Source organism: Ceratosolen solmsi, unplaced genomic scaffold, assembly GCF_000503995.2.
Source record: "Ceratosolen solmsi marchali unplaced genomic scaffold, CerSol_1.0 scaffold26, whole genome shotgun sequence".
Lineage (NCBI taxonomy): Eukaryota > Metazoa > Arthropoda > Insecta > Hymenoptera > Agaonidae > Ceratosolen > Ceratosolen solmsi.
In genome coordinates this window covers 566,246-584,154 of record NW_011948442.1, presented here as the reverse complement: position 1 = coordinate 584,154, position 17,909 = coordinate 566,246, and the positions used below count along the sequence as shown (strand labels likewise).

The window sequence follows — 17,909 nt, the reverse complement described above, 5'->3', positions numbered from 1 at the left end:
TAAATCAGGGTTGGGTTTAGTAAAATTTTTTAATGTGGGTGGAATGAAGAATTTTCCAAGATAACTTGAAGAAAGAAGAGTTCAAGAAAGAAGACTCAAGAGGAATTCTAGGAAAATCGTTTAACATTATACAAAATTGTATTTGATCGGATTGTATTGAGTTATATTTCGCGTTATGTTAAATAGTTGATATTACCAGAATTTTAAAGTAGTTGGCATCCGAAATTAATAAGTTCTCTAAATTTAGTTTCAAAGAGTATGAATTATATTTATTGGATAATTTACCAATTTATTTAATATGACTATATATGGGTTATTGAAAACAAATCTTAATATTTTGATCATGCATTTGTACAACCGTTCAACATTCTTAAACGTTATGCATGCCGAGAAAATTTCAAGTAATTGGAGAAAATAAGGTGTATACCATGTACAAGAAAGTGGAAGTAGCTGAGTATTCCTAGGTGTGGAGGCAACTGCAGAGTTCTTGTTATTGACACTGCTAGGAGGTGGGAATCACCAAACAGTATGTAATAAACTGGTAAAAATACAGTTGATGACAATAGGTTGTTTGGTGTTAGACGTTAAAAAATATTTTATATTTGTATTATTTTATATATAGAAAATTAAATGTTTGTCACATTGAAATAGTTAAGATTACAAAATTATATCAATTTATATTATTCTATTTTTACTGTAATCCGTGATAACATTAAGCAATAATAATAATTTAAATTAAGTTGTATAATCTATGTAAATAAATGTAAACATTTATGGGAGCTTATCAACTGTTCAGTAAAGGATCAAATTATTGGAGTTATTTCTAATGAGATAACAGTGTAAATTAGATTATTTTATAAAAAATTTCCTTATTTCTACAGCCAATGGAGGTCTATGTGGATGATGAAGCTAAACTTACACTTCATGGCTTACAGCAACATTATGTCAAGCTTAAGGAAAATGAAAAAAATAAAAAATTATTTGAGCTCCTTGATGTGCTTGAATTTAATCAAGTATGTTCTAATTTTAAGTTAAACGTTAATAAAACGTTGATAATTTAATATTTATATATTGGTTGTAGGTTGTAATTTTCGTTAAATCGGTACAAAGGTGTATGGCTCTTGCACAACTTCTTACTGAACAAAATTTCCCTGCAATTGGTATTCATAGAGGAATGACGCAAGAGGAACGATTAACCAGATATCAATCGTTTAAAGATTTTCAAAAGGTATTTATTAAAAATTTATAAATACAATTTTAATTTTAATAACACAATGATGCAACTTTTTATTTTGATCTCGTGATTTCTTTTGAACTCTCTCACTGAGTGTATTATTTATTATTATTTATTAACAAACTGTATTATTGAATAAACCTCACAATATTATATTTATTCATATTATAGCGGATTTTAGTAGCTACAAATCTTTTTGGACGTGGTATGGATATTGAACGAGTAAATATTGTGTTCAATTATGATATGCCAGAAAATTCTGATACTTATCTTCATCGTGTAGCTCGAGCAGGACGCTTTGGCACAAAGGTAAATTAAAATATGTAGTGTAACTATTTCTACTTTTACTAATGCAAATTTATCTTTAGGGATTGGCTATAACTTTAGTCAGTGATGAAGGAGATGCTAAAATTTTAAATGATGTACAAGAACGCTTTGATGTAAACATAACTGAATTACCTGATGAAATAGATTTAGCCTCGTACAGTATGCATCTGAATAGTTAAAAATTACTAAATATTGTTTTATCACCAATTAAATTTTATTTTTATTTTCAGTTGAGGGACGATAACAAAAATCAGAAATTGGCTACAAGTTTTTCACAATTTTATCATTGAACTTTTTCATTAACTAAATATGTGTATTGAAGTAGATAATTAAATGCAATAATCTGCATCTATAATCAATTATTTATTAATTTTTGTAATCTATACAAAAGTAATACCTTATCAAAGCAAATTTTCCGATAGAACTTTTTTGTAATTATTACGATTTTTAGCAGTATTTGAATATTTGGTCAAATTTTTTTCTTTTATTTTTAATTGATTTAGTATTCATTAAGACTTGTAAATAATGAAATTTATAATTTACAATAAAAAAGGGTGTACTTACTTTCTTGAAATTTATGTTAATTTATTGTTTATTATCTCACATTTCCTATGTATTTTTATTTAAGGGTTAAATTTTTATTTGAAAATCATTTAATTTAATAAAAGTATTTAATGAAAATTAATTATTATATAATACAATTTTAATTATAATTTATAAATGTGTGTGTGGGTGCCTATATAAACTTGAACTTGTAAACATATCCTTAAATTTATTGATTTGAGGATAAGTAATAATTTTTATTAAATTTATGACAATATTTACTATATTATATAAAGCATAATGTTACAAAGAATAAAATAAATATATATCAAAACTAAATGATAAAGGATATAAATAAAATTGCAATTTCTTTTATTAGATATAAAATATCCAAACTTATTATATACATAAATTTACTAAATATAAACTAGACTTGTATTTCCAGTGTCTTAATATAACTACAATTTAAATTCCAGTACTTAATTTATCTTTTATTTTTACAATTGCATACTATTTCATATATATATATTTAAGTAAATTTTGGTTATATTTAATTCCATTTGTTAACTTTTATGAAATATAGCTTTGTTGTTAAACATTAGTAATACAAGAAATTATTTTTAAACTAAATTTAATAAATACTTATTTTTTACTATTTATAATTTTATTATGGTATTATTTTCATATTGTTTAAAACTTTCTTATAAAATTTAAATTCAATATCTGAAAACAATAAATATTAAAATTGTCCAAAATATTTTTTAAATGTTTAATAGTATAGTATTCATATTTAAAAATCTTCGAAATAACGTTATCCATAAACTAATATTATTTTGAAAACTGAACAATTCACTTTTTGAATAACGAATATATGTTATTAACGTAAATTTGAAACAGTATATAATTTATAGAAAAGGATGTATAAAACAGAAATTAATTTAAAAATTCCAAATCTCAAAGATCTTTATTGTATAAATTGTAAAATAAATCCGTTATATATGAAAAATACTATAAAGTCTTTATTTCATTACCAAATTTTAACATGCAGGCAAATATTCATTTTAGAATTGGTTATAATTTATTTTTATTCAATATTAATATTAAACTAATTTATATAAAAATTTACAGATTAATTATATATTCTGTGAGGTGTTGTATTGCGTCACCATCAATTGAAAGTGTAGATAATTGGATTCACGTCATTATCAATAAACAATTTTATTACACAGGAAAATTACAAAAACATCTTTTGAATTTACAAGTTCAAGTATGGATAATAAGTATATATTTAATATATATACAAGCTATTTAAATAAATTTTTATATATTTATATATGTATTGCAATCAATTTTTAAATATAATTAAAAATTAAGTTTATCTAATTTGTATAATTATTATACACAAATATTTTTATAACTCTAATTTATTAATATTTGTTAATATAATTTTTTCTAAATCACTATGTGCATATGTATAATATTTTTATAATCTTTTTATTGATAGTTTTCTAATCCAGAGCCAGTTCACTTAAAAATATATAAAGCTTGTTTAAAATATATGTTTACATTTAAACTTGCTCCTCTTTGGAATTTAATTGGAAAATCTTTTTATCTTCCTGGCTTTAGTTTTTTATCATTACCATGTAGTATTGATACTGTAGAATGGAATATTTTGTTCACAGGTATTAATTAGAATTTAATTATATTAAATAACGAAAATTTCTTTTAAGATATTTATTATTAATAAATATTTTTTTTAATATTTAACATAAATTTGATTTATTATTTGTAATTAATATAATAACTGGTCAAGATTGTTTAAAAATTTATATATTTTGATACAACAATTAAATATCTATTTTATTTATATATTTTATAATCTTATTGCAGATGATGATACAAAACTTGAAATAAAAGCAATGAAAATGACTTTATTTCCATTAACATATGAGTATGTAATAAAAAACGCTGAATTCAATGCAATGGGAAATTTGAATAATATAACAATATTTTACAGTTCATGGGTTTATGTATTACCTAAGTAAATATAACGTATTATATTTAATTTTTAAAATAATTTTAAATATATTGATATATTTTACAACTCATTTATAGGTTAACAAAAGCAAAAGTTGTTTCAGTTTCAAAAACACTTCCAAGTAATTGTCCCTTTGCAAATTATAATGATCTTAGAAGGTATTGGAAAAATATGGTACAAAATAAATTAAATATCTTTGTTAAACTATAATTTTTCAAAATTATTTTATTAATATTACCTTTAATTTAATAGTATTCTTATCATTTACCAAAAGTTGATCAAGGGATGCTATTCTATGAAGTAATTTTTCCATTAAATCCTTATAAAAAATTCATATATCCACAAATATGTATATTATATAAGATGCCTAAATTTTTCACTTGTGAAAATAACAGTAAAATAATTTCTAAATTTATTAAGGACTTATCTACTAATATATATTCAGTATGTAGTGAAATAATAAAAATTGGTCACCTATTTCCTGAATTAAATATAGAATGTTCGTATATATTAAAAAGAAAATGTGTTAAATTTGTTAGTTATGTTTTTATAAATTTTTACAATTTAACAAATATTGTATTTAACTAAAAATATTTGTTACCACATGAATACACCATTTTAATATAGTATAATATAACTGCATTTTAATTGTAGGAAAAAGAAAATGTAACCAAATTGAGAAATAATTTTTTTAAAACATCTAATTATATAATAAAAGCAGCAAATAAAAAAAAGGATTTGGTCTCATGTTTTGTAATTAGCAAACTTGAAAAAATGTCTGCATTGACAAAGATTTATTACCAAAAAATTCTTTCTATAATGAAATCAAATTTAAATAATAGAGAAAAATGTAAGAAGGTACCTATAATTGAAACTCACTGTCAGTATAAAATAATAATTAATGGTAAAAAACAAATATTTTATAAAATAAATTATATTAAAAAATATAAAGAAATTATATCTCTAGTAAGTGAAAAAGAAAATAATAATATAAATATTTTTTCATATTATAATTTACTTTCAATGAATATAAATAATAATAATTTAGAATTTATAAGTGAAAATTCTGCTATTTTTAATGAAAAAGATGAAATTTTGTCTGATTATTCTTCTATTAAAAATTATTTTAAAAATCCTTGTTTAAATCTAATTTTATATAGAAAACTAGTAATAAAAAATATAGAAAATATTTATATGAACTTGATCGATTGTAAAAAAATTAAAACTGTTCGAATGCATAATAATTTGAATAATATAAAACAGTTGATTGATAAAGTACAAGCAACAATGGCAATAAATAATTCCTCATTACAAAACGACAAGTTGCTACAAATGTTAGAGTACTCCAATAAATTTAAGTCACAGAGCAAGCAATGTTTTAATCAATTACAATTATTATCATCTACATTTAATTTATATAATATATATAAAAAAAATGATAATTTTAAAGAAATAATTCATTATGATAATAAGATTACAGATCGATCAACACTATTTAAATTAAGAAAAAAATTATTTGAAAAATTAAAAACAAATAATTTTAATCACAATATTTATAAATCAATCAAAACATTACAGACATATCAAAAACTTGAAGTGCAACAGTTTAATAAAAATACTTCTAGAATTAATATTAATATTGTTGATTGCTTATATAATTCATTACAATATTCACCTGCTTTGTTGGATAAATCCAAAAAGAAAAATATAAACTATTTCTTAGAAACATTATCAAAACGTTTATTTCTAAAAATATACAAAAGCTTTCAATGTATTAAGATGAATGAAGATAAAAAATCTTTAAATGAATCAAGATCTTTAACAACTGAAAGAGTAAGATTAAAGTTATTAAAAATCTACAAATTTAATATGACTACAGGAAAAAAAAAATATATATGTATATCAAGTTCCTTACAATCTATAGTTAATTTAAATACTAGATTAGAATTTAAAAGGCAACAACGTATAAAAGATCTTTATTTGCAAAATAAAAAATTAAATTATAAAAATTCAAAATCTTATAACATAGTTTTAAAAGTAAAATTAAAAAAAGAAACATCTCAAAAATTAAAATATATTTTTATTAATCAAAAATTTTATAAAAAAAAGTTTGATATTTTATTTAGATCTCCAGTTTATAAATTTAATTTTAAAAATAAATTTGAAAATAAACTAGACTTAATAATTTGCAAATCTATTCAAACTACTCGCAATAAAAATGAAAAAAATAAAATAAACTATTCTATATTTGATCCGTATGAAAATCAATACAAAAAAATTGAAGATTTTAATCAGGGTAAACAAAATTTTCTAAAATATGGTTTAAATCAAAGTAGAACATATAAAATACCATCTTCAATATTAATTTTTAATTCAAATGATAAATTAGAAAACATATGTTCAATAAAGAGCTTAACAGAATATTCACTCAATACAGCTTGTACAATACAAAACAAAAAGATGTTGCATAGAAATACACTTAATATTTGTAATTTAAAGAATAACACGCTTTTAAATTCAAATGCATTGCAACTAAATTTAACACTTGAATTTAAAAATCGTGATAGTAATTCTATGAGTATTCTATCACAATCTTCAAATGAATTCAATTCTGATAATTATGAATGTTACAAACTTGCTTGTACAGAAGCACTAACATTTGATTAAAACATAAATAATATAAATATTAATATTTATAAATGATATCAACAAATATTTATTTGTTAATAATTGCTTTAATTTCAATAATTAATTTTAATTATTGAATGCAGTATTAAGTTTTACATTAAATTATTTAGCTGTTATTGAATATTTTTTTAAAATTAATTACTGTAACTTATGTAATATTTATTGAGCTTCTATGAATACAAATAAGTTTTTAAATAAATAATTTTGTAACTATTTTATAAGTGTAATAAAGTATGTTGTTTTTAATATAACTTTATCTAATATAAAACATATTCATGTTTCACTTCCCTTACATTCCTTAATAACAGATAATAAAATTAATCGTTCTATTTTACAGTCAATTCCTATTTCAATTAGATCTTTATCATTAAGAGATAAAAATAAATCCAAATCTACCTAAAATTAAATAATTAAAAATTAATATTTTTATTTAAATAGTGTATGCTTTAAAATCAAAATTATAGTAGTAATAATTACTTCTTGCTCAACAAATAAAGGAATATGTCTTTTTAATCCAAACTGTTGCAGTAAAACGATTAACCGGGTAGTACTTGGATCTAACATTATTCCTCGTGGAGGCGTTTTATATTTGGGTGGTGTAGGAGTTGTTTCATCAAATATATTATCCTCGCTCATATCGTGAGGTAAATTGGGTGACTTAGTTGGACTAAATTGAGGCTTAAAACTTAAAGTGGCATTTGAATTATTACTAAAGCTTCTAAATCTTAAATTTGGTGGACGTTTATTTTGACACCTATTTATCAAATTTGAATACAAAAACCTTCAATAAGTTACTATAAAATTATTAAGAATGTTCATTACCTTCTGAGAACTAATGGGGATACAGGATCCTGTATCTTAATTAATGATGATTTATTTATATAATTTTCTGTGGTATTTATTTTTTCATTTACGTTTAATGTAAGTCTTGTGAATGTGTTATTTTTACCATCTTCTAGAACAAAAGTGTTTGGAGAAATTGGTAATATATCACCATTAAAGTATGACAAATCAGGTGATAGAGGATTTTTTGATATATAAGTTAACTTTGAAGGTTGTAAATTCAAATACAAATTTTTATTTGATATATGCTTAGTCATTGCTGATGGAGAAATTTCAACACAAAATTTTGTAATACAAGTTGTTGTTTTTAAATTATCATTATAATAAATGCTTTTAATATCAGTCTTATTTATACTATTGCTAGTACTTTCTTCATCTTTTAATAAGTCTTCGATATCAGAAAGATCATTCCAATAATCTTCTGAATTTAAATGTGATTTAGCTACTGCAACTATTTCTGGTTCTGTTGATTGTTTGATCATTGTATGCGTGAAAGCATCTTTAATCAAAATTCAAATTTCTATTAAATTATACTTTTATAGACAATTGATATTATACAATTAATTAATTTACTTGCTCTGTGAAGATCTAAATTAAGATGAATTAATTTGAAAAATAATTCTTTATCATTTTTCAATGCTGCCACACATAATGGGTTGATATCATCATGAGCTGCATATTCTAAAGCTGATGGACAACTCTTATAAATTAACTCAAACATATCGCCACTAATAGCACATGCAAGACTTAAAATGGACATCCCTATATATATATATATATATATAATTTTTAATTAATAAGAAATAAGATTAAAATAAAGTTGATAATTCAATTATTTGATTACCTAAAAACGAAAAGTCATTCACAATAACACCAAGATTTAGTAAAAATGTTACCATCTGTGTACTTTCATTTCTAATAGCTTGCATAAGTGGGGTCCAGCCAAAAGCATTTTTTCGTTCTAAACATTTTTTACCATGTTTTTGTAAAATATATTTGATTATATCTACACAATTATTTGTTGCACTAATGTGCACAATATTTTCTTTATATCTATTTACAATATTCAAAGAATAGTCTGTATATATACAATATCTTATTATATATATAGAAGCATGTATAATTAAAATTAATTTCATTTAAAAAAATTATGTATATGTACTTACTAGTTTTATTTAATATTTGTATTACTTGTGATTCTATTTTTTTTTTACTGGAGTCTTTATTTATTATGTTCATAATTTTTTTTCTAATGAACCATTTGAATTGTAAACAATTAGAATCTTTAGAATTCATTTTATCAAAAAATAAGTTTTACTCTGTTTTAAAAGTATTCAATAAGATAGACAAAGATAAACTAAACAAGTTAAACCTGCCGATTTGATTTCTATTATCGTTTATGTTACTGTTATTAAGTAGTTTACAATCCTACGTTAACATTTAAATTATTCAACATGTGCTTTGTATTATTAATTTATAAAACACATTACATTTCTACAAATTTTTATATGTAATTTATTTTTAAAATATAGCAAATTGCTATTTCATGAATAATACTATCTTATACATTAAATATTTTCTACAAACTTAATAAATTTAACCTTTATTTTAATTGATGTATACATGAAAAATTATTGCTCATAAATATCTCTCATCTATAAATGTCATATATAAAATTTAAATTTTTAAAATAATTTATACTTTTATCTAATTATAGTAATATTAGTAATTTATTACAATCATAAATTTTATCAATTTATGGAAATAGAAAAAAATATACTGTACAGATTTATTCAAAACTGTATAGTATATGTTTAATAAATGAATAGTACCTATTACTCTCTTGGAACAAATTTTAACATTTCTTGTTAAATATGTAGCTATATTCAAATATCAATATTTTCTTGTAAGTATCGTGTAAAATCTTTATAGAAACAGAGAGCTACGACCTATTAATTAGGTCTTGATAACGCATTTGAAATGTGGATACATCTACTGATATAGCTTTGATCATAATATAGGATATTTTAATCAAATTTTTTACTCATATATAAAGCATGAAAATCATTTCGTTAAAAAATTATTTCAAATTAAAGATCTAAGCTTGAAATAATTGAAAATAAATAAAAAATTGATTTTTTAAATCTAAAGTATCTATAGTATTATACGTTAAATAGAAATATTTAATATACATATATGAATGTAGATATTTTTAATTGACACTAATAAAAACCAATAGATATACATTTTACCCTTTTTCTTTCTCAATGCATGTTGTGTTGTCTATTGGCTTCTACAAAACTAAAAAAAAGTAATTAAATTGTATATTTATAGTAAATCATCAGCTATATATTTTTTTACATATACTTAGAATTGAGGGGAGAAAATTGATAATTATATAAGTATAAAATATTCGATTACCAGTATATTTATTTTTATTTGTACAAACTCATATATAATTTATATATATTTTTTCGTTTCCAATTGACGTCATCTCTATTGAAAAACTAATTAAACCCACCTTCACATATTATTATTACCCACTATTCACATATTATGCCGATTTTTATAAAACGTCAGAATATTTTTAAATAAATTCTGTCATCTTTTAATTCTCCATCACATTTGTATTTTCACAATTTTTTAATGATTAATATTAGATAAGAAAAGTTGGTTTATTATAATTAATTTGCCCAAAAGCTATAATTTTTTTAACTTATTTATTTTTATCTGAATATTAATTTTCATTTAAATGTTAATTAATACTTATTTAAATTTTATTTTATTTAATATATTGAGTATATAAACATTAGTTGAATAATTGCAAAAAAAAAAAATTTCAATCCAGACTTAATATATTATACTATTAATAAATGGTGATACACGAACATAGAGAAGATGAAACATATCATTTCTTAAATATATCATTATATTAGCTGCAACAGAACCAAGATAGTTTAAAAAGTTTTTAAACGCTTTTACTGGAAAATGATAGAAAAATAAGGGTGAGTAAAGTATAGATTAAATTAAGATAAATTTTATGTTTTAGGATATATTATTAGACAAAAAGTTTAAAGTTATGTAAATTTTTTTTATTTATTATATTGTAATATAAATAATATATCTACAGTTTGAATTTGATGATTTATTTGTTTTGTTCTTATATTTCATTTCAATATGTTTATAATGTTTTGAGATAACTCTTTCTAATTTTGTACATTAACCTTCGTAATGTAGTGGCTAATTCTATTGCCTTGATAGAATAAAATAAAGAAACTTGCAGATGTTGTTCCAGATCAAATTCAAACAGATTACAAGGTTTTTATTTAATAATATCTTTTTAGGCATAAGTCTTAAAACAAATTCCTTAAGAAATAAAGCTAATTAAGTTTTATTTCATCTCATACGAAAAAATAAAGCTTTAAACAATTTAATAATTAACATTATAACTGTTTCTTAATGTTCACAGTATATACAGACATTTTAGCAATTAAAATATTTTTTAATAATTTTAATTACAACTGTGAATGCAAATAATAATTATAAATATATGTATAAAAATTAGTATTTAGTATTATCATTCAATCGAAACTCTCAGAAAAATAAAGGTTTGAAAATACATTTTATTTTTATAGACCTTTTATTGATAAGAATATATATATATACACATTTAATCCTTTTAGATCATATTTTATTATTTAATTTTAATTATTTTATTATTTTAATACTATTAAATATGTGAGTATCAATAATAGGACAATAATTTAAAAATAAATGTCTTAATAAATAATTATTCATAATAATGCTTAATTGAAAAAAAACTTTTGTTGTTTGTTGGGATAAAAATATTTTCAATTAGTTACTTCATTTAAAGGTTTAACATATAGTTGTTCATAAATTCATAAATTCATAAATACTGTCATCTTTAGGCATATTATAATTTACAAATTTATCGACAATTAATAAATTACGTGTGGTAAATTTGAATTATTTCGATTATTTCTATATTTTATATACATTATTTTAATAAATTTTGAATATTTCTTTTCATATAATATTTATTTTAAATTCAAATAAAAAATATATATATTAATCAAGATTTTCTCGTACGGCAAATTGAAGTACTATATTTTATATTATATATTATATATATACATTATACATTACATATATTTTATAATTATGGATTGTTTATTTAATAGATTGCGAATTAATAAAATCGTATTTACAATATAAATATACTTTAAAAATATATCTATTATCGTGATGTAATAATAGTTTTGTGCAAGTATCTTAATTATAAGTATTAACTTTTTATATACTTTAAACAATATTTCTTTTTTATCTTTTTGAAAGCAGTTAATATAAAATGTAATTATGAATGAACTTGATTTTCAAATATTTTAAGAATCAAACAGTTTAAAAAAAAATCGATCTATCTAGTCGTCCAGAATGTGGTTATCATTCATTTCATAGGCGGCTTATTGGTGGAATACCCTCTAATCGAGGTAATGAACTTTTAAAAAATATTTAGTTATAAATTGAAATAACTTTAACTAAAAAAGAGACTAAATTATCTTAGAAATAAATAATAAAATAGCAAAAAACAAAAATTAGCATTTCTTGAGTTACTGAACTAGCATATTATGAAACAAAAATGAATGTTTGGTGCATGGATTTTTTTCAATTTACTTTATTTATAATATGAGTAATTAAAACATAACTATTGCAAAGGACAACAAATTATAATAATTTAACTTATATTTGTTATACCATAGCCTATTTTTCAGAGTCCGGAGCCTATAAGATCAAACTACGGATGTGTTTGTTTGTATAAATTTAAGAAAACACCTTTGATGGCCTGATCAAACTCCGCTTTTTTGGGGAAACTTCATCTAAGACTGTTAGTTATTGTTTTTATATATAGTATTATATCAATATTTTAAATGCTTTATTATACCTATGAAATAAATTAAAAATGTTATTTTTATTATACATTACATTTGCACCTTATTATTAACTAAAAACTTTAATTAAATATTATTATTATAAATTTTAATATTAATCTTACACGTATGCACATAGGAGTGCATACACATGTAAGTAAAAAGCATCTATCAAAACTCAATATAAATCTTTAATTTATTCTCTATATTAAATTAAAAATTGATTTTATAATTTTATTAAATTTTTTCAAACTGTCAACAAAATATAATTTTATAGAAAAGTTTATGAATTTTTTATATCTGTTTATACCGTTGTGCAAACTACATAGGAATTTAAAGAAATTCAAACGTATTATGAACTACTGATCAACATCTTTTTGATTTACCAAAATCAGTTTTCTAAGATTTCTCAAATTGTGAATATCTTAGAAAGTATAATTGTAAAAATTGTGAAAATATAATTTGGGATTAATTTTTAACAAAAAATTTAGTAATTACTATAAATAAATGATTAAACAATTTTTAAAAAGTTTCCTATTAATATAATCATGTATATATAAATATACATATAAGTATGTAGTATGCGGTAAATAAATGTGTAGTATATGCAAAATAGTATGTAGACATTTAATATTTTGTTGTATGCTACAGCTTAAAAGTTTTACATGTAGTCTCAAAGTTAGTTAATAGTTTTTTACCGTACATAAATTAAATCAACAATATACAAAAAAATATAAAAATAAACTATAAATTTATATTATAAATATATAAAATTAAACTAATGTTATTTTTAATTACAGGGATTGTATTGAATTTAATTATAAATAAAAAAATATATATATTTATTTATAAAAATTATAATACAGAATTTTCAACAAAATGCTTTAAAATATTCAAACAATGTAAAACTTGTAATTATATTTGTTTTGGATTCCAGTCATCCAGTGTCGCAGGACCAAGATGCTTGGATTAGACTATGGCCACCAGTTTAATGATGGGAGAAATGTGAGAATAAGTGGAATATAGTATATATATATGGAATATAGTAAGAAGAAGTAGCGCTTCTAATTAGTTATAACGCATTTGCTTTTCATGCTGTTTATTGCAGTTTTATTATACAATTACACTATAGTGATTCTATGTTGATGAGTAGAGTCGTTGAGATCTTGCAATTCCTTGATGGTTGCCATGTGGTAGTAGCATGCATTACATGTCGAGGTATGAACTTGCTGTTTGCGGTTGGAGACAGAGGGTATTTGTGTCCCTCGTCTTCTGCCAGTTGCAACAATGTTCTGTCTGCTAAGAATGGGCAGCTCTCATGCCATAGGCAACTATGGTCAGATGATATGGCATTTCTCCACACAGTGGACAACAGGGTTGTATAGTTGATGGACTAAATGGAGTGATGATTACACTATTCCTGTGTGAGAGGCATTTCAGGATTTATAGTTTTCCTTGTTTCCGTAGTTTGGGATTTTCTGAACGGTGATGTAGTATAAGAGAAGAACACCAATGGAATAATTACATAATTGAGAAGATTCGTTATTGCGTTGTGATATGCGTTGCATATTATATGATCTGTGAGTGTAGTGGCACGTCTATCCTGTCGTGTAAATACTGAAGGAATGCACTGACTTCTACTTATCCGGCCAAAATGTTTAGGATTCCAGTCATCCGGTGGCCGAAGGACCAAGATGGATGGATTAGACTATGGCCACCAGTTTACTGGTGAGAGAAAACTGAGAATAAGTGGAAGGAGTATTCAGTTCCTTCTATTCAGTAATTAACAGATCTGTTTTTCGTGCTGTTTATTGCGTTTATTTTACACTTACACTATAATGACTCTGTGTTGATGATGAGAGTCGTTGAGATTTTGCAGTTCCTTGGTGGTTTACTACGTGGTGCTATCATGCACTACATGTCGAGGTATGAGATCGTAAATCTCCGGATCCTCTTGATGTAGTGTGATTGGTCGTGGGTTACTACACTGAGAAGTGAGAGATCGTAAATCTCTTGACACCTCTTAGTGTAGTGCTATTTGGTGGTGTCTTGTTGCGAGTCTCCTATTGATGTCTTATGGAGTGGAAAGGAGACGAATTGGTTCAATACCTCAACGTGGTACTGAGTGAGAGTGTTAGGTGGCAACGCTTGATAGGGATTTCGATGGTGCCGAGTAATAGTGAGAGGTGGCTGTTGCGGTAGTGCTTACCTGCAAATGCCTTGTGCTTGCTGTTTGTTGTTGGAGACAGAGAGAGAGTTCTCTCTCATGATGCTTGAGATTCCTTTAATCCATAGTAGTAGAGGTTGCTACAATATTCTTCCAGCAGTTTCTCCTTGCAGGTGTGGTTCTTCAATGCTTGTATTCAATTGACAGCGTGTTCTCTCCTTCGCGTCTCAGATAACAGTAGCTTGTTGAATACGCACACGAAGCTGAAGGCGTGTTCAATCCGTGGCGCTCTGCTGATAATGAGCGACTGTTCCATGGTGATCTTGCTAAGACAGATCATGTTCCGTGCCATGGCGTCTTCACTAAGAGAGAGCGCAACTTGTCGCGTGCTTGCTTTATATATCCATGCGACAGTTTAGTTAGCTGGCAACAATAGACAGGTGTTGCTATGAAGAAAACATTGCAGGACGTTAGAGAATAAATGTTTAAATGTTTCTAGAACTCTGACAAAGTAAAGCTTTGGAAGGTTGGAGAATTCCAACCGACGTTGTTATGCAGAGTCCAGATAAACATTGTAGAACGTTCGCAAGTAAAGCTTTAGAAGCCTATAATAATGCCTACAATAATGTCACTTCCCATCAATATGTTAAATCATTACCAACTTAAATATATATTTTCGCCTTATTGAGGAAAATTATTAAATTTAAGTATTATATAACTATTAAAATATTGTTCGGGTTTGACGCAGTATCCACGAATTTAAAACAAAGAAACGCACGCTGATTGTTTATAAACACGACTCGAAGAGTCTGAGCATCTTCTACGATATGAAATCCAATATACTACAAGATCACACAAAGGAACGCTTATGAAGCTTCTAAAAGCTTCGTTTTCTAACGCCACAAAGAAGTTTTCGGCATAGCGATAAGCAGCGGTAATGTTGTCGGCGTTGCATCCTGCTGCATGTATATTTAAGGTTAGCTCGTCATGCGGCGGCGCTCATTGTAATTCCACCTCGCGTTCATTCAATTGTTATTACCATTGTTATTACCACTCAGTGTGTTTTAATATATACTGTGACGACGAGACGTGGCCGCATGGTCGGCAACCAACCTAAAACCCACATGTACATTATTAAAAAGAGTGAGCAAGAACAGGAACTGATTTAACAGTGAAGCCAATGGAATCGTAATAAAAAAGGGACACACCAGCTACGGAGCAAATCAACATATATTGTCGATAGTTTACAAGGTACATCTCTTTATATTATTTTAAATAAGCTATTCGCACACGAGCAAATCAAGTTTCATAAAACTTCTCTTCAAAGAGTCGATAAGTGCAAGAGTACGCTCCCTCGAACTAACACTTCGAATACCGTGTAGTCCCTCAAACAGTCGACACAAGTGACGCAACACATCAATTACATTATCAAGGCTAGACAGCAGTTTATAATATAATCGATTATAAATACATTTTCATCAAGTCCTTAACAGATCGAAGACTTGTGATTTATAATTTTTGCGTGTGAATAGTTTTCAACTGCTCCCATCCTAACTAGAGACATAATTGATTACGTACCAACTTCCATCAAGATTTTTTTACACTATTAAGAATGATCATTCTTTCTACCAAGCATACTTGATTCCAACACCATCTTCTCATGCTCATTCATGAACATGATCGACTACACGAGAGCACGAAAACATTGTTTTGTAAACATTGGCCAACGGACTCAAGGAATGCTTCTAGCCGAAAAACTCTAACATACGACTATAATTCCGAGAAATAATAACAAAGCTATGCTCTATGGACGTCAAGAAAAATAGCGGCCTAGTTCAGCCACCGATGCTTTATCGACGCATCGGGTTTGGCCGAGAATATTTAAGGAGCTGCACGTGCCGCGATTCCTTCTTCTAGTAACAAGCACCCATCACGACAGGATCGCCACTCTATACTCGCGGTTCCCGCCAACACATGTAAGCAACGCCGACGCTTGTTCTTACTATCACTGCGCGGTTCCCGCCAACACATGTAAGAACGCCGACGTTCGTTCTTACCTATTACCTCTACACCGCGGTTCACTTCCACATCAAGCACTCGAACGTGCACCAATACCACCACTACCTTGAGCTCACGGACACAAGCAGTGACGTCATACGGACGTTCTCCCACCACTCCGTACACTACAGTTCACCACTCGCCGGCTGCCAAGACGGCACTAACTTGCTGCTCCTACCACCACGAGTCTCCCACTACAACTACTCAACCCAAAGGAAGAAGGGGAATCACCCTCCAGGCTATCAAGAACACACGTACAAACTTATCGCCACCACCATTACTGAAGAAACATTGATCTATTCATTCTATCATGCACTCATTCCAATATTCATAGATTATTAACTATTCATTATTTCTTATATTACAGGTAAGAAGTCACAGGTAAGAGTGGTTAATTGTAAGATTTCGAGTTCTTGAAGGATTTAATAATCTGTATTTATAGTCGATTAATCGATCTATTGTTGTCCTTCCTTGACAACATGCTTAACGCATAGCGACACTTGTGTCAGCTGTTGAGGGCCTGTAAGGTGTAGAAGTGTTAGTTCGAGAGAGCGTAAGTTTGCCCGATCGACTCTTATGAACCTGTACGGGGTCGAAGCGTTGGTTCGACCAAGATAATGTGAAATTGCCCGATTTATTTTTGTGCGAGGTGTGACTAGCTTATTTATTAATATAAAGATGTACCTTGTAAACTGCTGACAAGGAGTGTTGATTTACTGCGAGGCTGATGTCCCCTTTGATTACTATTCCTTTGGCTTCACTGTAATCACTTCTAAATCTGCCGATTTCCTTTTCTTATGCACGCGTGTATTCTTAACTATGCTGCCGAATCTATGGCCACGCGTCGTCTTCACAGTATACTAAAACACTGAGCGGCAGTTACACTTGAGTGAGCGCGAAGTGATGTTACAAATGCGCGTATGAGCCTTTTGAATACGCGCATGAACCAAAGACTTGATCATTCCGTGGCAGCTCTGCTGAAAATACCAACCGTTCCATGGCGTTCCTGCTGAGGGCAGATCGAAATCCGTGTGCCATGGCTTCTTCTGGGCAATGGGTAGATCG

The 17,909-nt window shown here is 25.9% G+C and overlaps 3 protein-coding genes across 4 annotated transcripts in view; 2 read left to right on the top strand and 1 right to left on the bottom strand.

The window, feature by feature from the left end:
• Hel25E (ATP-dependent RNA helicase 25E) overlaps nucleotides 1–1,882 on the top strand; it is a 4,328-nt gene extending 2,446 nt beyond the window's left edge. Inside the window, exons 6-10 of the mRNA XM_011504025.1 lie at nucleotides 882–1,013; nucleotides 1,082–1,228; nucleotides 1,406–1,543; nucleotides 1,603–1,720; nucleotides 1,792–1,882. Of these exons, the coding sequence (XP_011502327.1) occupies nucleotides 882–1,013; nucleotides 1,082–1,228; nucleotides 1,406–1,543; nucleotides 1,603–1,720; nucleotides 1,792–1,805 (549 nt within the window). The 3' untranslated portion in view covers nucleotides 1,806–1,882. The remainder of the gene's footprint in view (nucleotides 1–881; nucleotides 1,014–1,081; nucleotides 1,229–1,405; nucleotides 1,544–1,602; nucleotides 1,721–1,791) is intronic.
• Nucleotides 1,883–3,192: 1,310 nt separating this feature from the next.
• Nucleotides 3,193–4,475, top strand: LOC105365778 (uncharacterized protein C18orf63-like). Its single transcript, XM_011504024.1, has 5 exons — nucleotides 3,193–3,371; nucleotides 3,609–3,786; nucleotides 3,995–4,145; nucleotides 4,220–4,300; nucleotides 4,395–4,475. The coding sequence occupies exons 2-5, from the start codon at nucleotides 3,663–3,665 to the stop codon at nucleotides 4,444–4,446; spliced, it is 408 nt and encodes a 135-aa protein (XP_011502326.1). The 5' UTR covers nucleotides 3,193–3,371; nucleotides 3,609–3,662; the 3' UTR covers nucleotides 4,447–4,475.
• Nucleotides 4,476–7,060: 2,585 nt separating this feature from the next.
• On the bottom strand, nucleotides 7,061–8,677 carry LOC105365777 (uncharacterized). 2 transcript variants are annotated; one of them, XM_011504021.1, is made up of 5 exons: nucleotides 8,518–8,677; nucleotides 8,247–8,435; nucleotides 7,653–8,172; nucleotides 7,308–7,515; nucleotides 7,061–7,226 (listed from the first exon to the last, which is right to left on the bottom strand). In XM_011504021.1, exons 1-5 carry the CDS (start codon nucleotides 8,600–8,602, stop codon nucleotides 7,104–7,106), a joined length of 1,125 nt encoding a protein of 374 aa, XP_011502323.1. In that variant the 5' UTR covers nucleotides 8,603–8,677; the 3' UTR covers nucleotides 7,061–7,103. The 2 variants fall into 2 exon arrangements, with proteins under 2 accessions (XP_011502323.1, XP_011502324.1); XM_011504022.1 differs by having other exon boundaries at nucleotides 7,066–7,226; nucleotides 7,308–7,584; nucleotides 8,247–8,360.
• Nucleotides 8,678–17,909: the final 9,232 nt, after the last annotated feature.

What these genes read in the sequence shown, in the direction of transcription:
- LOC105365778 (XM_011504024.1), top strand. Translation starts at nt 3,663, where the DNA reads ATGTTTACATTTAAACTTGCTCCTCTTTGGAATTTAATTGGAAAATCT. An exon ending in ATGGAATATTTTGTTCACAG is followed by an intron (nt 3,787 to 3,994) that starts GTATTAATTAGA and finishes ATCTTATTGCAG; the next exon opens with ATGATGATACAAAACTTGAA. An exon ending in TGGGTTTATGTATTACCTAA is followed by an intron (nt 4,146 to 4,219) that starts GTAAATATAACG and finishes ACTCATTTATAG; the next exon opens with GTTAACAAAAGCAAAAGTTG.
- LOC105365777 (XM_011504021.1), bottom strand. Translation starts at nt 8,602, where the DNA reads ATGCAAGCTATTAGAAATGAAAGTACACAGATGGTAACATTTTTACTA. An exon ending in TCCCCATTAGTTCTCAGAAG is followed by an intron (nt 7,516 to 7,652) that starts GTAATGAACATT and finishes TGCCACTTTAAG; the next exon opens with TTTTAAGCCTCAATTTAGTC. An exon ending in CTTTATTTGTTGAGCAAGAA is followed by an intron (nt 7,227 to 7,307) that starts GTAATTATTACT and finishes ATTTAATTTTAG; the next exon opens with GTAGATTTGGATTTATTTTT.